Genomic DNA, 24,178 nt, shown 5'->3' on the forward strand with positions numbered 1-24,178 from the left:
TTTGGCTGGAGAGAGAATATACACTCACTGAAACCTTAAACCATAAATTAAGGCAAAGTTCTTGGGCAAAAGCGCTTAACAAAATATTCTCATGGCCTTTCAGTCCTAGATAAGCCAGGACACTCAAAATACTGCAAGGTGACAATGAAAATTTGATAAAATCCAGAAGAACTGTGTGTCATCTGCTTCAGGCTTTTCATAACTGTGTATGGAAAACTACAGACTCTGCCTGGCACTGGCATCTGCAAAGCACAGACTGTACAGTCCGGCAGTAAAATCTGTATTAAATCGCTTTTTGCCATTCCGTAGCAATGTGGAACCTTCAGGACTTGGATCATAACTCGGTCACTCTTGCGGGTCACCGTTATTTCACTAAAACAAAAGCTCCCAAAGAACTACCAAAACCAGAACCACCTAGAATGGCATACTGGTAGGGCTATTATCGTTTTTACTAGAGAAAGAAATACGGTATTTTTCATTTCATATATATTATTCTCTTCCATCCTGAGCACTAAGTACAGTAGAAACCAAGCCAATACCTATTCCAACATAAAAATAACGCAAAAATAATTAGTTTCCTAACCCACCATTCTGGTATTTGCATGTTGGATTTATCAAGACGCTTCTCCACCGTGATAAACTACACGAGTTTTGCAACTAATGCTCATGGAAAAGAAAACAGAAGGGAAAAAAAAAGTGCATGAAAGTCATAGGGACTTAATTTATAAAATAAATGAGGTTAGATAAAAACCAACAGCACCATCTACGGGTTCCTGTATGTTCTTACAGTGGTGGATACTCAGGACAAGTAAGATAAATGTATTTTTTTTAGGATTTGTATTTTTAGTTCGAGTTACTCTAGCTGGAATTTAATCTTAACTACAATATCAACAGTAAAATCACAGCTTAAAAAAAAAAGGACTGACGCAAAAAGCTGTATTAGACTTTGGATGAAATCTACTTACAGTACTTCAGCACCAAAAATTGGGCAGTTAGGCTGATAGATGTATATACAATGAAATGATATGTCAAAGTCTTAAAATGCTTAGTTATTTATAATGAAATCTATACAAAACAGTTAAAAACGTGTTTTTATATACATTTGGGAAAAAAAAAGTATTTTCTTCATTAGCAGAATGTATTAAAACCGGTTCTTTTGCCCCATCTGAACACAAACCTCTCTCTGCGGCTTGTAATTATCACAAAAACCCAAAGTATTGCTTCAACAAGCCAAGTCGTAAGGCTAATTTCTGAAACCTACCACTGTATCCCGATTTAAGCTTTTAAACTCCCCAAACGGTCGCTTTAAAAACAGCATGTAAGAGTAAAATACAGATTTTTAAAAGTCGTAGCTCGCTTCTAAATTCAGAGGTTCAACTTCGAAAGATGCCGAACCACTTATCCCAGATTTTGGAAAACCGATTTATAGCAAAATACATCACCCCCCGCCCCGTTCGTGTTTGAATTAACACACCTGTCTGCTTCACGGGAACGTTTTAAACAGCTTGGCCTCACTTTAGATTTTATATTTAAATAAATAATCCAAGATTAACAAGGGTAGATGAGCATTTCACATTCTAATGACACAAAGAAATGCCTCATACACTGTTACCCTACTTGTAAAGCAGGAAAACAAAAATCCGCTAGCAAACGCACTTTGCTACCAGTTAGTGATTTTGCTTGTTTCCAAACATTCACCAATAAGAATTAAAAAAAAAAAAAAAGGAATCTCTGTTTTTAGGCTTATGAAAAAAATCTTTAAGTGAGCACAAGTGCAAGAAAGCTAACCAATTCCAAAATTCCTGTGGCTTTTCCAGCACTGTCAGAGACACTTTTTCTCTCACATGCTATTTAAAAATACGAATATTTATTAAACTTTTTTTTTTTGGATGGTGTTTTGCTCAACAGCTAAGAAAAAGACACAGCAAAATAACAATCCCTTTTCAATGAAAGCTGTTTCAGCATCTGGGTGAAGGCTTCGATAGCACGAGCTGTAGAATTCGCTGCAAATTTGCTTTTTTAACAGTACATTCCACTGTCACGGGTTTACTAAATCTCAGTAATTCCATCTTTGTCGTTGGAAACGAACTTTTAAGATGCAGCTTTTGCAACACCGTCTTGTTAAAACACACTGATGCTTCAAGGGTCCAATGAACAACTCTAATAAGCAAAAGTGCTCTAAGACATCACAATAAAAGGGCATCTTGGATACTCAAAATCCCCAAGATATTTTTAAAGTGCACTCCAGTGTCCCAGTTCCTTAGGATTGTTCAGCAGAACTTCGAGAGGGGCTGGGCTCGGTGCCATCCTCCGTGCTACTGTCCACGTCTTGCTCCATCGCCGTCTCCTCGTCGTCAAGGCGTTGACTGGTGAAGTTGTTGAGCTCCAGGAGCCCGCTGGGTTCCACCACCACATTGGAGCTGGAGTGACAAGGGATGGAATAGTGAGGGATAGTCTAAAAGAAAGAAGAGATTTCAGTTTTAACACGCAGAGTTTCCACGGTAAAGGCATCTGCGCAAGCGCAAGTACTCATGGAAAAGGGATATTTGGTTTCCAAGAGCAACTTTCCCCAGCTAAGGCCCATTGCACGTTACATTAATTAGCTGAAGTTTCAGAGCACCCTTTCACCAGATCACATGGTGAAAGATAAAATCTGAATAATCTGGCTCTTAAGGCATTGATCTCAGCCTTGGGTCTTCACTAATGGCCTGTGACAGCACAATCAACAGCTAAACCACCAACGCCCACCATCCATCATTCCTCCAACACAAAGCACAGATAATACTTTCTTCAGTTTCATCTTTTTCAGACAAGGCATTCAGATATAAGGATTGGCTATATTTTTTGTATGCAACAGAACAGAACTTCTGGCCCTGCTCAGAGCCACAGCAGCACAGAGGTTGAGGAAACCCAACAGATCTAAGCTATTTATTTCTGCTTGTGCATTCATAGGTTCCAGAAACTAAATCTACAACTACACAACTGAAATTCTGGGTAGCGTTTTACTTTTGAAACAGCTCGTAGCACGCCACAACGACAAACAATACAGATTCTCAAAATACATGGTATTTGAAGTAAAATAGAAATCTACCTTTGTCTATTTAGGGAAATGAGGGCTAAAAATGAGTACAAAAATGATGATTTCTACAAAAGCGAAGTTAGCTGCAATGATGATTTTACAAAGGAGCATGAAAAATTTGAAAGCTCTGTACACAAATTATTTCCCACATCAGAAGCATTTTCCCTGTAAACACAAATATGATAGACAATAAAACCATTTCAATCTACACCATCATTTGTGTGAACATATGCCATGCCAACTTATAGAATCATAGAATGTCCCGAGTTGGAAGGGACCCCCAAGGATCATCGAGTCCAACTCCTGTCCCTGCACAGGACAACCCCACAGTTCACAAACCTGTCTACAAAGATTCACATTATACCACTGTGAGTCCTCGGATGACTTAAATACTTCCTCAGTTAACATTCTGAACATGCATTACATCATAAAACATCATATTTAAGACAAGAGAATCAATGAAAATATCAGTCATCAGTTAGGCAGTGACTCAAAGCATTTAGGATAAAGATCAATAATCATTTTATCTCAGAATTGGTGAGATTGGTCATAAGTGAAGCTAACAAGATTTCTTCTGAATTTAGACCTTATTTGCTGAACTTTCCCAGTAAGTAGAATGCCACTACTTCATTTTTTGCACTAATTTTATACTCAGAGGTAACATTAATAGATACTATAAAAAATTCTAGACAATAGTTCCACAGTAGGTGTTGAAAGTCATATTTTTAAGCATTTCAAATAAAAGTACTTTGTAAAATTAGATGAGCTTTGTTTGTTTTCTTAGCAGAAAAAGGAAGACACCGAGGACACAGTGAATGATACGGTTCTAGACGAACTTGAGCTCAATTTAAGAAGAATTACACACTTTGAAATACTAATCTATTACAAGTGTAGAAAAAGAACCAAAAACCAGGGAACATTGCTCAGTTGCAATCATCACATCAGACACCAGTTTGCTCTGCTCAACCTTTGCCTTATTTGCTCCAGTCTTCTCTTACCTGGACAGCAATTTCTGATGAACTCTCTTCAGCTTTCTTTTGTGATATATTCTGAATGTGTATAAACTGCTTTGTTGTAGGCATTCCTTGTGCATCGAGTTTCCTCTCTGTCAAAGTAGGACCAACAGCAGGAGGACTTGAACCGGGTTCTGCACGTGTCTGTTGCTGGGGGATGGAAGTTGCCGTCATCCCTACCGCAGTCACCCTCGGCACCTGGGGACAAGGTGACGACTCTGCTTCGCTAACGAGTTTACTAGCAGATACGGCCTTTTCTGGGGGATCCGCTACTGTATGTTCTACGTTTGGATCAATCTGAGCTTCCACCATAGACACTCTGAAAACATCTGCTACCGCTGTCTTCGTGGATGACTGCATGGGAAATAAACTGGTAACCGGCAATGCCAGTTTGGGCACAGAACTGGCACCTGCTACCTCTGAAACAGGAGGCTGCCTCCCCTCAAAAGTTATCTTTGTAACAGTGGATCCTTGTGTTATAATTGGCTGCTGCACCTGAAAATCAAATTTTTGTTGTGCATGTTACAGCTAGATTTTTTTAATTGAAAATTTAAATCAGTATTTCCAAGGACAGCATGGCACAAACAACATACTTGCTATTAGGAAGACAGTTGAAACTCAGTGTTTTAACAAAGGAATTGGCAATGATGTCGTAAGAGTTAATTGAAGCCTGTGGAAAAGCAGCTTTTTAGGCTGCTAGATAAAGATTTTAGCAGTATAACACCACAGCAGCCTCATTTTCCTTTGGGATTTACACCCCCATGTGATGTTTGTTAACCCTCTTGTTTTCACATGTATTCCTGAAAGGGCCAAAAAAAAAAAAAATTTATACTTTTCTGGAGCTAGTTAAAATACATTATTTTTTTCATTCTTCAGTCTTTACATTTTCCCCTCCCAAGGAAAAAAAAAAAAAAAAATCAAATTACTCCTGTACATGAAAGCCATATAACTTCAGGAAAACGTAAACTACAAAGGAAGATGTACAATGGAGAGCCTTAGGAGACTGCAGTGTATTCATCTTTATTTGCGCAGAAATAAAAAGTGCTACGGGAACGGAAATTAATAATGTGTCTCATCTAAAAATCAAAAGAAAACAACTGGGGACAAATTCCATGCACCAATGGTGGCAGAAATTCGTAAGAACTGTCCAACAAAACACGTTTGTGAGCTCTACGGATTTTTCCCCTATAACATGTGCTTCTCTTTCCTAGTCTCAACCTTCTGATGGGGCACTTAATACCAGTGGAATGAGTTCTCTCTTGCCAGGACAAAACACTGCTACAGTGAGAGTTGGTGTTTTGAATTTTTTTTTTTCTTTTTTTTTTTTTTTTTCCTTGAACAGCGACGTGTATTTTGCATGCTATCAATATTCCGTTACCTGGCTTGCTGGCTGTTTCTCTGAAGAGGCAGGTAGCTGCATTTGACCCTGGGGGGGTTGGGGTTGCACGTAGATTTTTTGTGCCGTTGGTGCCTGTTGCAGTTTGGGCAGCTGCTGCGTGGTTTTGACTGCAAGCACCTGCACTACAGTTTGCTGTGGCTGTGCCACTAAGGTAGGGAGTTGCCTTTCTTTGGCCATCATGTGGGGTGGGGGGTGCTGTGCATCTGGTTTGGTCTGTGCTTGCTCTTGCTGCTGCTGGGGGTTTATCTTTTGATGCCTTATGGAAAGCTGGGGCATTTGTGGGAGTTTGTGCTGGATTTGATCAGCCTGCAGGTGGATTGTCTGCTTCTGCTTAGTCTGGAAACACTGCAGAGTTTTCACTTGCAGTTGAGTCTGTTCCAGCTGTGGCTGACTCAGTTTTTGCTGTTTCTGTGCCTGAGATTGTGTCAGGGCAGATCTGTAGAACAGGCCAGTCTGAGGATCTAAGGTGTCCATCTCTTCCACTTCTCCTTCCTCAGTTCCAAATTGTTCACTGTGTTTGGTAAATGCAGTGTGACTGCTTAAGGCCTTAATAAGAAGAAGTTAGAGCAAGTTAGTAAAGAGAAATATAAATAAGAATACACAGTATAAAAATAACTTTTAATGTTTCAACTGGACTACTTCAACTCATTTTACCATTACAGAATCCCAACTCATGTATAAAAATACCCTTGCATGGAGATTCCACAATACGTAAGCTATCAATAGCTATTTTCATCGTGTTAAAGTGTCTCTATGTGACATTAACCACACAACTAATCCTCCGTGGAGACCATGTAGCTCTCGTGTGTGTAAGACTAAGGTTCAAAGCCCCTAAGGTTGCAATGGCACTTGGATATGAAGCAGCAGGGATTGGCAGGTGGTTGAACAGTAGCTCCTCATTAAAGTGAGGCTCTCTCCACAATAAATTCTTATTCTGTCCCTTTGAGAGCCTAATCATCTTCTCCATGGCTTCTTCTGCAGCTCCTCATACACCTACAGTCCACCTTATCTCAGCAGAGATCCTCTCTTCTCCTTCCTTTCTCAAATTATCATTGCAATTTTTCTTGGGCACTGCACGAACATGGTTTGATTTTTTTTTTTTTGAGGGATTTGAGGGAGCAAGATATCTATGCTACTGTGCTTTGTATACCACAGTATACATGTATTAATAAATGGCCTTAGCAGGATGAAGCAGCCTATTCGAATACCTGTGAAAATACACTCTGAAGTGGGTTTATAACCCTAACGCAGTATTGTCCTGGTCCACAGCGAAGTTAAAGCACTGCAGAGCTGAGCAGTTCTTGAACAAAGGCATCGGAGTGGCTTCAGTAAGATTTCACTGCAAGCTACACTTTATTTGAAGCTTTGGGATCCTCGTGGTCTAAATATTATTTTACTTTTTGATTTCGAGAAGTTTACTTATTCACCAACTAAAGCCCTCAAATGAAAAAGACACTGTGTGCTCTGTGTACTGAACAGATTCTGCTTCATTCCTCTTCCCCTCACAGTAACACCAAGATAATATAAATAGCCTAAGCCCCTGCAATACAACATATAGAAAAAAAGCACTTTGTCGCTGTTGAAGATGTAATAAACAGACAGGAAGAACTCATCTAGGAAGCACTATCTTTTCCACAGTAGCTGTTAACACATTTCACTTAACAGTCTCAAATAATCTCATTAACTGCTTCACCTTTTATCGCACCACCCTCACCATCAAAACAAGCAATATTGAAATTATTAATTGACCCTTACACTTAGCATTTTCAGTGGCAGCAACATGACATATCCATTGAGAAGCAGCCCTGGTCTATATAATTAATTTAACCTACTGCTATTTCTATAGAGTGTTGGGAAAAGGAAGGGTACAACCTGCTGCATGATATGGGTAATCGCGCCCGTGGAGGATGCGGGGATGGATTTCACCACGACAGAAGTCTGCGTTGCTGTCTGCGACTGAGCCACGTGCTGGAGCAGAGTCCTCTGGGGCTGGGACGATTGCTGGTGGGGCTGGGACCGATGACTGACTGAAATTAAAGAGGTCACTGGCACTTCTCCACAACTAACTGCAGTGATTTCAGCTATTTGCTTTGCATTTAAGCTTCAACTGAAAGCATATGTGAGCGAAATTACAGATCTGAGCATGAAATAATTATTTTACTGCAGGTTAGCTTCAACCTTAAAGCACAGATCTATTCTGAGAAGCCTCTTAAAATAGTAACTCAGAGGTTTTGCTTTTCTCTCTGTTTCCTAAGTAATCATGCTTGGTCCAAACCTCCTCTGGCCTCTCTTTGCAAGTAGAATTTATACCTGATTTTCAGTTGGGTTCTTTATATACCACCAGCACAGCACTGTAGGAGCAGGAGTTATTCTGTGGTTTTTACGCTGCTAAAAGCACCTGCAAAATTGACTGCAATTAAGAACAGCAAGGCTTGCTCACTGTATTTCTACCATTGATAAACTGCAAGAAATGCTCTTCAGAACATAGGCTAAATTTGAAAGATTAGCAATTAGAAAACATTCAGGTATTATGAAAACAAGTGAGGTTGATCAGAAACCACAGACCAAAAATTGGGAAACCTTTTCATGCATCTATGTCACTTTTTAGAATAGATCCAACATGATTTATGGAGCTAGCGGGATGGTTCTGTAATTAAATAGTGGATTGACAGAGAAATGATCTGCTGAGAAAAAAACCCCACAAACCCTTCTATACTGCAATCACTTATAAGACATTAATCCAAATTACTTTATACCTGTCCATACTGATATATAAATATTTGCCTTAATTAAGCCTTTAGTGACAAAATAATAACTGAAAGAGAACAAGCAAAGTTAAAGTTCAGCTGTAACTTAAAGTTCCTAGTGGCCTTCCTGACAGTTAAAAGAAAGGTCATATTTTCAATTAATATGATAATTATACTTTCCCACTCCAAGAAAGGAGTTGGATTATATCAATACTGGCCTGCATGCTGAGCCAGATCCGTCATGGAGATCCCCCAAAAGTCCCTGCACAATTCAAAACTTCATTTAAAAATAAAGTTTCTAACCTATATGGTTGTGTAGATATTCTTCCGAATGTGAACCAATACAGTGTTGTCTTCCTGAGTCTGCAGACAGACAAAAAACAGTGACACTAAAATGCGTGAACCACTCCCTTCATCTCACGAGGAAGCAAATGTTGAATCCCAGCTCCCACAAAGACTAAAATGTGCCTAATCCTTTGATCCAGGCTCATGCAGGAGATTTCACAACAGATTATAGACTGTTTACTATCTTACTACTGGTAGACTCCTGTGTACCAGCTCAAGGTTTATAAAAGTTCCAGTACTTTGAACAGTAATCACAAGGAATTCTCCAACTTCTGTACTTCTAAGCTGCATAGGATTACTTAAATATACAAAGATACTGAGTTTAATTTCCACTTCTCCCTGCAAAAGGCCCTATTTTACACCAACTTTTACAGTGAGACCCAGCAAAAACTGGAATCTTGAACAGAAGCACAATGTGTCAGTGATAACTGACTGTTAGTTGGAGATCACTTTAACACTATTTGTTGTACTTTTGAGCTTGTTTTAAAAGAGATCCAAGGGAGCACGACTCAAACATTCAAAATTGAAGCCAGACACAGCAATTGTTATTTAAAAGAATAACAGTAACATCCCCCCAGCTCCAACTTCACACAACTTAAAGTAAGACCATACAAGGGATGGAAGCAAGGATGTACGGAGCAGCAAAAGGAAAAATAAAAATACCAGTTCAGACGTTTAACACTAAAAACTCCAGAGTTACATATGTACTGACACAATTTTATATAATCAAGTTTTATTCCTCTTTTCCAATGAAGATTTTAAACACGCCTTTGTTTTCATTTTCCAAGTAAAGTAGAGAGATCAATAATGCAGACTTAAGAAATAAAAATGGAAAATGGGTAATTTGATCCTCTCATGTATGTATAGGAAGTGGCTCACACCCTGTGTTCTGGGGTAGCAGGGTACATCAGACACATGATATAATCAAGAGCTGATTTGTGGAAGCAAGTCAAGGACTTCTGTAGAACATGACATCCAGATAGGAGGAGTCAAGTTTATAAGTTAAGAGCTGAATCCCCAAAATAATTTGAATTTGAACAATTTATTTGTTTAAAGAGTGCAAATTTAACAGTTCAACGCCTTCTGGCAAATGAAGAAGCTGTGGACTATGTCAGCGTGCTAAATGCACACCTGGCTTAAAAGGCCACTTAGTCCTGGTAAGGAAGTAACATTTTGCAAATATGGATTAAACGAACTCAAAAGTCTGACTCCTCTAGATAGAAAAGATGCATTTCCTCTACAGGAAATTGTAGTGAAACGCAGTGATGAAAACTCATTGCGAGAAAACTCCAAAATGAGTTTTGCGAACCCCCACAAACTACCTTACTCGCTTACCAGTTGTGATATATTCGGCAACCAATTCCGACTCGACTACAGCAATTGAAGGACTTTCTGGAGAATGTCTCTTTTCTTGGGTCATCTGGATTGGGACAGCCATTTGGCTCAAGTCAATGGTAGGCTGCCTCGGCTTTGATTCTAACTTTTCCTTCACTGCTTTAGAAGAAAAGAAAAACATAAAATAAACATCCAAAACATGAACTTCTATTATTAACAATACCTCCAATATAAATGCAAGAGTTTAATTTAATAGTGAACATTATATAATAGATTAAAACAAACTGGTACAGGATAAGAAAAGAATCAAGTTGATTCAAGGTAGGTGCTTTTCAATTACAAAATTTATTACAAATGGCTGCTTAAGCAAGTAATAAGCTTTGACGTTATCCTAAACAACCGCATGTGTTTTCATACCTGTTGTCTGCTGAAGTTCCAGCAAAGCTTTTATCGTGGAAGTAGCTGACTGAGATTCACTGGATACATCTTGGTAAATTATTGTCGGGCTTGTGTCCACAGCAATTTCGTGTTCTGACCAGTCTTGACTTCTTGAAGCAATCACATGGACGACAGGCTGAGAATCTGTTTGCAAAAAGAATAAAGGCACATCAAGTCATCACAGAACCATTCTGGGATGAACCATCAGCATTTTAAGCATTGCCAAGGATGTATACTCTCATTCTGCAATACTTTTTATTACAAGCAGTTCTTGAAGTAAAACACTGCTGATATTATGAACAGTTTCCACCAGCAAAAAAAGATTCTATATTTCAGTTGCTTATAAAAGCTTTTGTTTGAACAACCGAAGTTCAGCAGGTTTCTTTCTACAGTGAATTTGCCTCAGACTGAATTCTTTTACAGGTTTTAGCAGTTCACATGATCAATATATATTCAGTGCTCTGAATTAACAGCTCCTAATTTTTTAAAGTGTGTTGACTCTTCAAAACTTTAAAAAAATTGCTTAAAATGACAATATAGACTAATGGTTACAGAATAATACAGGCAAGGTGACTGAACAGCACATAAATAAGTACACATTTCACCAAAAGACATTTTTATTTAATGCAGTGATACAACCTATGGTCTCTCCTGACCGAAAGTCTGGTGTTACTTGTGCCTTATTATTTATCCTCCTCTACCAGATAAGAGCAGCTGGATCTGTATCATGGCTCGAAGCCATGGCAGCATCCCCACTGGAATTGCATATCTGATATATATGTTCTGATGCACATATATGTGCCTATAAAAGGACCAAAATTTATGCTGGTCCCATGACAGCTGTCAGTCATGCAATGGAGAGCTGCTTCAATATACTCAGGGAACAGGGTAGCAGGGCATGGACTGCCAAGAAAATCCAAACCACTGCTATGCTCTCTACCTGTGACTCCCCAAAAAGAGGAAACAGGCTGCAAGCCACAAGTATTGTAACAGCAAGCCGGAACCCAGCAAAAAAAAATATCATCTCCACTTTCACATAAGAAGTGGAGGCATAGAGTAAACAGATCATAAATTATAAACTGAGCTGTATGGGAAGTGAACAATTACACTCACTGCTAACAGATCGGGTGAAAACCTGTGTAAAAAGATGCAGAAAGTTAACTGTTGGACTCGATCTTGAGGGTCTTCTTCCAACCAAAATGATCCTATGATTCTATATAAAACTACGTGGCATGCTTGGGAGACGGTTCATTTGTATTTTATGTGACACTAATACACACCTTGGGAGCTCTGGGAGGACTCTGTAGAGGAAGAGCTGCTCTCGGTGTAGGTTTGTGGTTCTTCTTTCACTTCTGGGAGAGATGAGTTTCCTGTCTCTGCCACCCTTGACGCCTGCTGTAATGTCTCTGTCACCAGCTGCCTGGTTTGTTCACTCACAACTGTTGCTTGAAATGTCACCGGCTTTGGTTTTATGAGAACCTAATTAGAAAGAAAAATCTTCTGTATAGTAAGAGCACTCAGGAAAACAGATCTGAACAGAGTACAGGGTGTCACTCAAATAGATCAATGCACAAGACCCACAAAATAATTTACTGAAAAAAGTCTACCTGTAAATTCTGCAGCTCCAATTATTAAACCACAAAGCCCAAGTAAATGGCAATGCACAAGAATGTACTTCTCACGCAGTAGTTTGGAATACTTCACACAATAAACCACTGAACAGTCATTTTTCAGGGTTGGATACAACTATAGTGTGACAAGAGAAAGCTACACAAGTGAGCTGTAACATGCACTGCGCTGATAAGGACAAGCATCTCCCTTTGGCAGCCCACAATAAACACAGTCTTGAACAATCAAGACACGCGAAATATTATATCTGAGAAAAGTTTAGCTCTTTTAAAAACTAAGTACAACCAGAGAAAAAGCTGAAACTGAAAGCATCCAACCAGATTCTCTGTATGCAGCCCCACCAGCTATACAAGGTTGCGGGGACAACATCAACATACGTTAGCTAAAAAATAACTTCAATAAAACCTCAGATTTGACGGACGACCATGTCCAGACTCTGCATCTTTATTTCTCGCAATCTAGTCATTAGCTGTAAGACTTAAACAGGCATCCAGAGCCATGACCAGAGAGTTTCAGCTCTGTGAAAGGCTTTGTAAATCCTTTTGCTTTGCTCTAGGCCTCCAGAAACAACTAGGAAATGCAAACACGGTGCTCAAAAAAATCAAAATCAAGGCCACCTCATTACACCCCTAAGTCTCATTCCCCATAGACATATATTAATCTTGCAACAAATGCGGCAACACAGTGAAAAATTATTTACTTCCCGTTAAAATTTAGGGGTACATTCCAAGACAGAAATGGGTCCTCACTGTACCTGCGTTTTCCCTTGCTGACCATAAACAATTTTAGTTGGGATGATTTTGGTGGCTGGCTGGACCGTGGACCCTATTCCTTTTGGCTGTGTAACAATCATTTTTGTGATGGGTCTTGTGGCAGTGATGATAGCAGGTTTTGCTCCTGCTGGCACTGCCTGAATAGTTTTCTCCCCCTGTAGAGAAGTCAAAATTTACAGGTTAACTTAGTGAAATTCTTCAGAGAGACCCACTTCTCTAAAAAAATACACAGTTACAGGTGAATGTGTGTACCATGAGATCAATCTGCTGCAACTAGACTTGATACAAAAAACGAAGACCAAGAATAAAAACCCCTACGGTTTTGAATGCAAAAGCTACCAAAATCCCCTTTTCCGTCACTTTACCTTTCAAGCAGCTCTGAAGGGGTGAACAAAAAGAATTAACTAAAAGATACTGACAAGTTTTTTGAAGCTGCTTCAAAGAATTCACATAAGTTTGAACTTTCCTCAAATCTTTTGCAAATGTTTTATAAAACCTCTTATTTCTTTTAACACTAACTTGGGCAAGACATCTACAAAACCTCAACTGATATTCTGAAAATAAACTATTTAAATATAGTTCTTCGTATTATCCTCATGACCAAAATATTGATTACGTATGGTCTTTCTTTAAACTAGAAGTTCACTAAATAAAAAAAAAATGCAGATTCACAGCTGTTTCACAGGAAACATTTGACTTTGAAACAGTGCTGACAAATTATTAGACTCCTGATAGCTTAAGAAGAGCAAAGACATTAAACATGTTTTTTTTCTTTAGCTCTGCACAGTAACAAACCAGATGAGGAACAACATTGGTTGCCAGTTCTCCCAGTATTTCTACTAATTTCCACCAAGGAGCTGGAAAACCCAAGAACCATACTTGTTTCAGAAATATCATCACATTCTGGTGGTTCCTAATGTGTAACATCACAAGATTTCCACTTATGTGAAAACAGAGCTTTAAGTTTTGTAAATTAGGAAAGTTCAAAATCTTTAAACAAAAACCAAAACACAACTAAAATGTTTACAAAAATCCCAACTCCTTACTCAGCTATTTAAGTAGATTTTTGAAGATTACATGATTAATGACTTAAATTTCACAGTTCTATCTAGGAAAATAAAGCACATTCATCATTTTTATTTACTACAACTTATAGGTAAACCCAGTTGAAACTGGAAACTTGATTTTGTTCTTAGTACACATCAGGTTATCCAGAAAATAATTCAACACTATACAATACCCAGGTACAGGATGTTACAGTGTTACACACCACAGGAATTGAAAGGTGGTACCCTGACAGTTTATTTCTTCCAAAAGATAAATGGTTGGAGACTAGAGTTTATAAAATGACACCACGGTTCTCACTAGAGCATGAACAGGGTAAGAATCTATTAATTTTCTTCTACTTAAACCCTCTGGGATTGCAAAATCACTAATCATGGAAAAAATTCAAGCTCAGAAGTTTTTATTTTCCTTTAACTTTGAGAATATTCCCAGTTGCTTTAAGTATCTTTCATATCCTGCAAAACACACTTGCTTTTCAAACACCCCTGACATTAAGGCATGCTCTATCTGTTAAGGAGCTCATGCACAATTTGCTTTTAATCAGGATCTTAGCAGAACAAATGCAGCAGCCAGCGCACACTATTGGTTTGAGACTTGAAACTCTTACTTACCCCAGCATTCAACAGCGTTGTGACAACGTTTTTGCCTGGAAGCCCTTGAATTGTAGTTCCTTTTCCAGTAGTTTTTTGCACAACGATCACATTTGGTTTGGACGTCATTGGAATTGTAGTGATTTTGGTTGTAGTTCCTAAATTTTTGTGGGAAAAGAAGTAATGTGTGGTTTATCACATGTACATTTCCTTCCACGGTGGAAGCTGGTGAGTTATATACAAATCACTGTATTTAAATCTGACAGCACAACAAAGAAAAAGGGCAGCATCTGGAATAGGAATTTATATCATCCAACCCAACATATAAAGATTAGATGCCCACTCTACAAATCTTTCACCTACAGTAAAAACAGGCATGTAATTTGTTCTATATTAGGACAGTCAGCTCCTTCTCACAAATTATAGAGCAGACTAATACAGCTTTCTCAGGCTAATATGTTTAATTTTTCAAAGACTAGAAGTAAGTGGGATAAGGACACCACTAATACTCAACTCAAGGTCCTACTAACACAGACAAATATTCTTCTACAGATCGCTTCTGTAAAAGAATCTACATACCAAGAATCTACCTCCAGTCAGGAGAAAAACCATCTCCTTCTGGCACAGAATTGTTGTAATACAGGTGACGAGTAGTGGATTGAAAGAAGGAAAAAAGAAAAATATGCTATTGTTTTAAAATCAGTTCTTGAAAGCTGAGTTCGTAAGTACGGGGATTCTGTTTTTCCTTTTTGAAGAGCTGTATGGGTTATTTCCGTTCCTCTCCCAATATTTAATCAGCTCCATTCCCTGTATCAGGTTTTTATTTACCTGCAGTGACAGGTAATTCTCATCAGCCCTCCACAACCTACAAGAGTACATAGCGATACGCAAGTCATCAGTGTTATCAGACTGCAAATTAATATCTACTCGGACAGTTTTTTTAATCACACCTTCCACTTTCTCCTTGAAAAAAGTACCGCTCAGTCAGCAGAGCTGCAAACCCAAGGATTCCCCTCACCACCTTCTACCCAATTAGTTATGCCTGCAGATACTCCACTACATATTTCAGAGTAATAATTCCAATTCTGGGAATGGGAAGACATGCTGAGATTATGATTTTCTTAATTCTCATGACTCTGGAAGCATCTAAATGTCTAGAATACAGCTTTCTTGGCAAAAAAACAAACCAAAGCAAACAAAAACCCAACGCCAAAATCAACCAAAAAAACACCCCACCACGAAACAATGACAAAAAAACCAGACATCCTTTCCAAACTTGTGTTGTTTCAGTACAATCGTTATTCAAGACCAGCTAAGGGTTTCCCTGCATTAGCTGGTGCTCAGGAGAACAGTATTTGCATTAGAGTATAAACTCACTAATAGATCTAGAAATCTTCTTAACAACTCATCACACCCACAACAGCCTAAAAAAAAAAGTTGCTCATACCCAAGGAGGCACCTCATTAGTCCAAAACATCATTTTGGAGAAATCAGCATCTGAAAAAAATTGAGGTACCTCTAGCAGACTACACTGCAGGGTGGATTTACTTGGTTGTTTCCAGTGACAGGAACTGGCTGGTGCTACATTGAGTCTTTGCTAAGCACCAATAGTGCGACCTCTAAGTAATTTAACGATATTCCTAGACATGAAAAACAGACCCAGCAGATCTTGCCGTGCACCTGCTTGGAAATGCAGCAGACGTCTCTGCGCTAGCACTGTTAAAGTCCAAAACAGATACTAAGAAATTGTGATTGGTGCGAGAATGCTTGGTCCCAGTCCTAAAAAGACCTCGTTTAGAAGCTAACGGAGAGCGTCGAGGCTCAGCAGCAGACTAACATAAAGCAGCAGGTTCTGCTTGAGGCTGGGAGGAAAAACTTGAATTAGAACATGGGGTACGGGAAAGACCAGCTGACACTGATAGAAGAAGAACAGGATAAGGTGAGGACTGCACAGCCGAATTTAACATACACAGCTTGTTTTTATTCTGGTTCTTTGGACATGTAGTGGCACAGAAAAAAGCAGCATCCAGATTACAGAATGCTTTGAATTGAGGCTAAAAGAATTTTCTATCTTTCAGCCCTCTAACATAGGAAAATATAGTAGTTCTCCACATTTCTTTTTCCCTCCCAGGCTTCGCTCACATTAGATGCTTCCTTCTTAGACACAAGAATTACTGCAATCCTTAAGAACTCTTTACCTCCATAACTTCTACCCGTTATCCTCTTTTTCATCCTCAGCTATTTTTCTTCTGAATTATCTTCTCCAATAAAGGTTCTAATAACTACTTGAAAAACCCACAGAAAGGCCCTGAACAACCTAAATTTACTTTCAAAATAAGTCTTAATATCAAAGTGCTCGTATGCCTACCAGAAACAATATTACTGCTGATAATCTTCCCTCCCAGCGTAGCCAGCGATTTCGGTACTACGGTGATGATGCTACCGCTTGTAGTTTTCACATAAGTAGCAGCCCCTGGAGTTCCAGCCATCCGAGCCCCTATAGAGGGGCTCACCGTTGGCCGTGTATACGGTGCTTGAGTTCCTGTTTTAAAGAGAGAACAAAAAGGTTTGCTGTTAGAACATGATACTTTGTGGAAAATTAAGTTTAGGGGAAAAAAAAAAAAAAAAAGCATTAGATTTTATTCGGAGACCCCACACTGTGATTCATTACCACCTTTTACAATTCTAGTACTTTTTAAACCTGCAGAGCAATATTGAATTGTACACCAACATTAAATTAGGAGTTTTCTGAACTACTTTACCAAATGTTCCGTGACTGCTGTATTCTAACTTATGTCCTTGTGCCTAAAATTTTAATTTTCAATAGGTGTTTGGATTCTGCCTGTATGTTTGGCCCTTACATTTGATGACATTGCCAGAACTAATCCCTTCCTCTCCTGAAAGACACTCCTACTCTCGCTTCTCCCATATGACAAGTTGTTTATAAAGAACACTACCAACGACCGGTCTAAATACCTCTCTAAGAGAAAAATCTAATTTATAGTGATAATGCAATTTTGTAGATTCAGCAGCACAAAAGAAACCTCCTGACAAGGTATAAGTGCTGTTTTTTCCTATCTACTTCTCAGAATGGAAATGGATATGAGTCCATAAAATAAACTTCCTCAAAATAATAATAATAGGAGTTGACAGCTACACAAACATTGTAATTCCATTCTGCTTGTACTGCTGCAGATAGTGCACTACAGACCTTAATTGCTTAAGACTACAGAGCAAAACAGATTGTTAAAATAAGAAAGCCCAGTGTTCAAACCCAAGAGAGCACAACACAGGTTTTCCCAATTAAATGAACTACAAAACTGCTGGATTTTTTTAATGCACTTAAGAATGTTTTTGTGAAGTACTTCAAAAATTAAAAAAACTAATATTAACCATTATTTTATGCTAATATTGCCAATCCATGCTAAAATTCAGAAAGTAAATTACAAGTTTTCTCAAAAGTAGGATAAAGCTTCCTTTCAAGTCTTCATCATAGAAGTTTACAATCTGAACAGTCGGCATTATTTCTGATCTTTCATCAGTAAGAAAACACAAATACAATTAGATCCCCAGAAAAACTCTGGGAGTTTAATAACAATCAGTTTACTGGCCTTTTCATAAATTCACTGCAAGACTATGAGCAAGTCACCTGTCTTTTAAACTCCATATATGTAAAATAGGAATGATGCTGACCTATCTGCTTGAGGTACCTGAAAAGTTAATGTAAATCATTTAATATAAGGTGCTACAGAAGTGCAAAGTATAAGTTGCAAGAAAATTTTGTTGAAAATAAAACCTAGTGGGGAAGGAACAATCATACTTTTATGTTCAAATTCAAAGAGGTTGTATGCGCAATAAAAGAGCACTTAGTGTAAAAATCCTCATCTACAATAAATATCAACAGGACTGTGGATGTGCTGTTGTGCTCACTGTTTACAAGAGATAAGTGATTTTTTTTTTCTACCCTAATAAACCATGTTTGATCACCTCTGTGTCTGGGTTTACCCTCCCTTCCCTTCTCAGAGCCATAACTTACCAGTGGGAGTAGTGACCAGTTTAGTTGTCATGATAGTCCCATTACTGCTAACCACCATAATAGGTGAATTGCTACTGCTGGGCAAGGTCGCTGTAACTGGTTTGGGAAGGATTTTACTGGGTTGCACCTGTTGAGTGATTATTTTAACACCTAGGAAAGGAGAAAGGTCACTGTTAAAATACAGGCACGAAAAGTTACTTTCTGAAATGCTTTCTCAGACCAAGCCCTAGTGGGCAAGTAGCCTCACAAGGCCCATCTAATCATGATCCTGAAAATATTTTTTTTTTTTTTGTTTGGGTTGAGGTTGTTTTTTTTTTTTGGGGGGGGGGGTTGTTTGTTTGTTTGTTATTTGGGGTTTTGTTTGTTTGTTTGTTTGCAAATACCAAGACAATCACCATCTTTGCCTTTCATGTGCCTGTTTCAATTCCTAACTACTCCCACTGAGGCATGCGATTCCATTCCATCATTGATTTGTTGTAGTGATTCTTTTTTTAGCCTTTTCTGGTCCATGATTCCAATAATAGAATGTTTCCCAAGAACCAACAGGTTACAACCAATACTGAATTGGTCCATATACATGAACCATCTAAAAGTGAAATAGTTTTTCATCGATTTACTCTGTAAGCTTTAACGTGTCTTAATTAGCCTCATTGAATTTCAACCTTCTGAATAAATTAAAAAACCCACCCTGCTGCCAAAGAGTATTACTGTGTGTACAGAAGCAACTGCAACACTGGCTAGGGAAGGTTGCTTTAAGCAAATTGCTCTCTCTCCTCTCCATTTATTGGTTATCTCAAAGCCACAAAGGAATTGGGCTGAAACAAGTTCTGAGTAGAATCAAGAATCAGCAAGAACAAAGGATGAGGACGCCTTAAGATAGCAAGGATTCTGCTCCCTGTGTGCCAGATTCACTTCTCGGTTGCAAACCAGGAGATTGAAGTCATCTGTTCAAAAGTATATCCAGGACACTTGCATTTTGCACTCCACGATGAGTTAAATGTGTTGCATTGTGTCGGTCAAATGCCATGAAACACCCAGCCTGAATTAATCCCACTTATATTTGTATGCAAGTATTTCTAAGGTGAAGAATTTTGTCCGCTCAGGATGTGAACTACCTAAAGTTGGGAAACATAAATTAAAGCCTTTGCATCATCCAGACACAAAACTGGATAAAAGGCAAAGTCTCTGTGAACATTGATTCACACCTTTCAGAAAGAATAGCTACCAGATGGTAGTGATGCTCTAATTATCAGATTATTTATTGATGTTATTGATCAAATATTATTCAGTGACTGAAGGATGGAGGCCTCATATCCATCTTCATTAGTGGGTATTTTTTCTTAGGCCATGGTTCTATCATCCAAAAGGAAATTTATCAAAAGGACGGGAGTAGGGCTGTTTATTTTTTTCATTCTATGGCCTATTTTAATTCTTTGATCTAAATAGCATGGATATAATAATTTTACTGGCATGATTAATATAATATATGGACATAAAAATACTTTGCACTTCTATAGCACTTCTTCCTTTAGAATTAAGATAGCTTTGCAAGCATTACTTCCTACCACATCCTACAGAGAAAAAACTGTATTCTACAGCAGAGTAAGGCCAACACAGAAGATTACATGACTTGCCCAAAGTCAACTGAATGAATCAGTGTTACAAAAAGAATCTAGTCCAACTTCCAGTCTCAGATCTAATTGTATTTGTTTTGACAAGTACCTAAAAAGTAGATTTTGATTTCTGGACCCAAGAAAAAGAATTAAAACACGGATTAACTTATTTTTTCCAGTTGATACAGCTGAAAAGGTCTTGGATCTTCAGAAAACCGGTGTCTTCCAGGCTGCCAATCACATTACTTTTGAAGATATTTACATACCTCTCAATCTCTAAAGATAAAACATTTAATCCTAAAGCACGGTTTGTGTATCTAAGCCAGACAAGAAAACTGACAGAACCAAAATCTTCAATTATTGTTAGCTGAGATCATTAAGACATCCTTCTCTATTTAGTTATATCTATATTTAATGTCACATCCTCTAGTCAAGTCATTATGTCTTAACAACAGGACATTTTGGGGCAGAATTCTGTCAAACTTCCTTGAGTTTAGACCTCACCAATCAGCAATATGACCCACAATTAACTCCAACTACCTGATTCCTGTTTGATCTGAATGGTGGGCTTGATGCCAGGAGGCAACTGAGATTGTTGTGGCTGCTGTTGAGCTACAGATGATGGCACCAACTGTTGTTGTTGCTGCTGCTGCTGTTGCTGCTGCTGTTGCTGTTGTTGCTGCTGCTGCTGTTGTTGAACCTGTTGTATTTGGTGCAGCTGCTGTTTGGGGGACTGCTGATGCTGTTTGGGAAACTGTGCTAAGATCTGAGTTGGATTCCCAACCAAACCTTTTGGGGAAGGTAGTCTGGTAGAGGCAACTTTAATTGCCGACGTAGACACGCCTGTGAAAGAGTAAATGGTTTAAGATGGAACGGTGCCACACGAAGAAAAACATTACAATTTCTAAAATAATTTTGCATTTAAACTGTCTTTACTACTTATAAAATCCATAGATAGACATAAGTAAAAAAAGCTCCCACATAGCAGAGGTGCTCTGTTCAGAGGCAACGGACTTTTACACAGATTTTCTATGTGGCAGCAGAACAGCAGCTAATGGAAAGACCATAATCCCAGTCTACTTCCTGCACATTTTGTCGTACAAATAATTCACAGATATTTTCAAAGCCTGACCTTTAAGCTTCAAGAAAGCAAAATATTTGTAGTGAAAAGCATAACTATAAAAAGTTAAGAGATACGAGGATGACAAATATCAAACCAATCAACATTGGAAGGGAGTATCTGTTACCAAGTGCAATGTTATTTTAAAATAATTAATCAAGCAATAGTATATAATTTAGAAAACTGTGAAACGCATGTTTTTTGTGCTGATAGGTTAGGTGACTGTACAAGTAATAAGGTGATTAAAACAAGTTTGCAGTAAGATGAAAAGACAAAGTTCCCAAATAAATCCTAATCTGTCATTCCCTTACACAGTTGTCACAACATTTCCAGCAAAATTTGGTTTCATCTATATTTCTGAACTGCACATCCTTAAGCATCAAAAGTCAAATACAAGGCCCATGTCTTATGAAGGCACTTCTTAACCAAGTCCCAGCTGCAGTGGAAAATGGCAAGAAAATCTCCCTTCTTATTTCTCTGCATTTACAGACGGCAGTCATAATGACAGAAATCATAATAAACTACAATTCTAGCAACCTAAATAAGCAACCCTTTTCTCACTGCATCATCTAAGACGGTTTCTCCATTTCCTTGGTCAGCTGTTTTCATTCTTGAATTTAACCTTCACATAAGGAGTAATTATCAGTTTATGTCACAAAACATTTCACCAGCATCTTCTGCAATGACACTTATAGTCTTGAAAAAAAACTGTTAGAGATATTCCACCTAAAGTATTTTAGAATTATAGCTTCTTCCATGATCAAATCCAACTAAAAATCCACAATATGAAATCCTGCTGTAAGCCCTTCTGCTCTGTAGATCAACATCTTCAGGATCTGATTAACAGAAGCAATATGGAAGTCAAAACACCCTCTCAGCCTTCATATGGTTGACCAACTCTTTGTGGAATGGAGCAAGAATGGAAAATATGGACCAGAAAAAATTGTCATTTGATACTTATTATTGTCAGGCACAGTATTTTGCCAGTGCTGGTCACTGAGGCCCTTTCATTCATCCGCGGTTTCCCTTCCAAATGTTGCCTGTGGCTGTGGAGATGAATCAGTTAAGCTGGCACGCACAGTGGGAGTTAAAGTCAGAAACCTAGGAATCTTAATCCAGGCCCACTCAGGTCTTAATTTTTAAGGACTTGAAAAGTGAAGTGCTGAAAAAATGCACAAATAAAAAGGTGTAAACAGTTCTCTACCTTTCAGAATTGTCATCAAGATTAGTTACCACTAGAAATATGCTAAAGAATGGGCATGTCAAGCATAAGTTGCATTTTTTTTTTATGTTAACTTTGCATGTTTTTGTAAATAAAGCTTTTAAGAGAAGTAACCATCTTCAAATATTGGAAACATTCCTTCTTCACATATCAGATAGAGTTATTAAAGCCAGTCATTTTGAGGCTATAGTGTTTTAACGCTGCAAGTAAAATCTTGTCAAAATAAAAAGCTACGCCACACCGTTTCACCATATTCTCTTCAAAAAGAGGATGTCCACATTAATTGTTGAAGAGGGAAAGAGTTCAACAAGAACTTTTGTGGAGTATCTTGGATTAGTTCCGTCACTTCTTTCACATCTCCTGCGCTTTACTCATCATACGTAAATATAAACTGCATTTTCCTCTATGCTATTCTCAAAAAAAAGTCCAGTTCATCAGTGAAATAACATCATATCACGGCCATACCTTGTGCTACTGTTGACATAACCACGGATGGCGTTGATGATACTACAGCAGTCACAGCAACAGTATTCGCAGTACAGGAGGCAGTAGAACAGCTACTACTGCTGCTGCTGACCAAAGAGGACTGAGCAGCCGTGATAACCACCGGTTGCTTTTGAGTAGTTGAGGCAATGACTGACGTTGGGACAAGTTTCGTAACTGCTGCATAGTTGTGGGACTTTGAAAGGATGTTGGGTACAAAAGTTGAACTTGGAGAGGTGGTTACTATTATCACCTGAAAGAAGAAAAAGAACAAGAAATTCATTTGTTCTTCGCATTTATTTAAAGGCATGAAATTGCAGTAATATATCTGTCTGTGTGTATTTAGTTTTAGAGATACATTTTTATTAAGACCATCTAAGAGTGTCTCACTCACATTTGCTAGAAACGACAAATTTCAATTAGTTTGAAGAAGTGGTGATAAACATTTCGTTAGAAACCCTTCCCTTTGAAGGGTTGTTTTTTTCTTTTGAGTAAAACAATTACTATCTAATTAAAGTAGAATTATTTCATGTCTGAAGGCAAACAGACAGGAATGAATTGCTTGGCTTCATTAAACTGGGCCGGGAAGCCTGAAGCCCATTTAAAATGCAACCAAAGGGATTTCAAGGAAGTTTTAAACACCATTCTCCCAAACCAAAATGGCAATGAGAGAACAGATTACTTTTTTTTTCTCTTTAACAATTAACAAGCAATTGCTGAGTCAGTAATGGGAAATATTTTTGATCCACAAGGCTGTAAACAATCAATATTTCATCAGTGAAAAAAACCTGGTATAGGTTGAAAACAATTTCTGCTTTAATTAGTGCTCTCAATAACAAGAAATTCTCTCTCATCTGTCTGAAAACCATTTGTTTAAAGACAATAAACATTACCCTGAGTGTGAGTTGCAATTACAACACCATGAATCTGATTTGACATAGAAAAGCCTAGAATTCACTGTAACATTGGACAAGGTCTGTTCTTATGCAACTGACCCAGAAAATTAAGTATTTTTTAAGTATTGAATATCAAGACTGTTTAAGTAAAGGGATTCCTTTTATTCTGCTTCTACGTGCTTCATTGTACTTACACACAGTTAAAATAGAAACACACAGCACAGAAATACAACATACTTTCAATTTACCATGCAAGAACACTGAGAAATTATTTTAATAACGCAATTGCCCCAATAAAAAACCCCCTCATCTATTAAAAACCTTGAAAATAAAAACTTATTAATGATCTGATGCAACAAAAGCAGATAGAAAAAAGATAGTATAGAAAGAGCAAA

General features: G+C 38.1%; 1 protein-coding gene across 13 annotated transcripts in view; it reads right to left on the minus strand.

The window, feature by feature from the left end:
* Positions 1 to 633: 633 nt before the first annotated feature.
* The window catches only part of EMSY (EMSY transcriptional repressor, BRCA2 interacting), a 40,257-nt gene continuing 16,712 nt past the window's right edge, over positions 634 to 24,178 (minus strand). For 3 of the 13 annotated variants that reach the window (XM_065651044.1, XM_065650984.1, XM_065651063.1), the window contains 14 exons: positions 22,870 to 23,140; positions 20,603 to 20,905; positions 18,450 to 18,599; positions 16,782 to 16,955; positions 14,435 to 14,571; positions 12,740 to 12,913; positions 11,637 to 11,835; positions 10,336 to 10,500; positions 9,919 to 10,077; positions 8,542 to 8,601; positions 7,364 to 7,518; positions 5,471 to 6,037; positions 4,078 to 4,587; positions 634 to 2,455 (listed from right to left, as the gene is read on the minus strand). In XM_065651044.1, the coding sequence (XP_065507116.1) occupies positions 2,261 to 2,455; positions 4,078 to 4,587; positions 5,471 to 6,037; positions 7,364 to 7,518; positions 8,542 to 8,601; positions 9,919 to 10,077; positions 10,336 to 10,500; positions 11,637 to 11,835; positions 12,740 to 12,913; positions 14,435 to 14,571; positions 16,782 to 16,955; positions 18,450 to 18,599; positions 20,603 to 20,905; positions 22,870 to 23,140 (3,219 nt within the window). In that variant the 3' untranslated portion in view covers positions 634 to 2,260. The remainder of the gene's footprint in view (positions 2,456 to 4,077; positions 4,588 to 5,470; positions 6,038 to 7,363; positions 7,519 to 8,541; positions 8,602 to 9,918; positions 10,078 to 10,335; positions 10,501 to 11,636; positions 11,836 to 12,739; positions 12,914 to 14,434; positions 14,572 to 16,781; positions 16,956 to 18,449; positions 18,600 to 20,602; positions 20,906 to 22,869; positions 23,141 to 24,178) is intronic. The other 10 variants (XM_065651088.1, XM_065651009.1, XM_065650993.1 and 7 more) reach the window with 9 other exon arrangements.

The sequence above is a fragment of the Caloenas nicobarica genome, chromosome 1, assembly GCF_036013445.1.
Source record: "Caloenas nicobarica isolate bCalNic1 chromosome 1, bCalNic1.hap1, whole genome shotgun sequence".
NCBI lineage: Eukaryota > Metazoa > Chordata > Aves > Columbiformes > Columbidae > Caloenas > Caloenas nicobarica.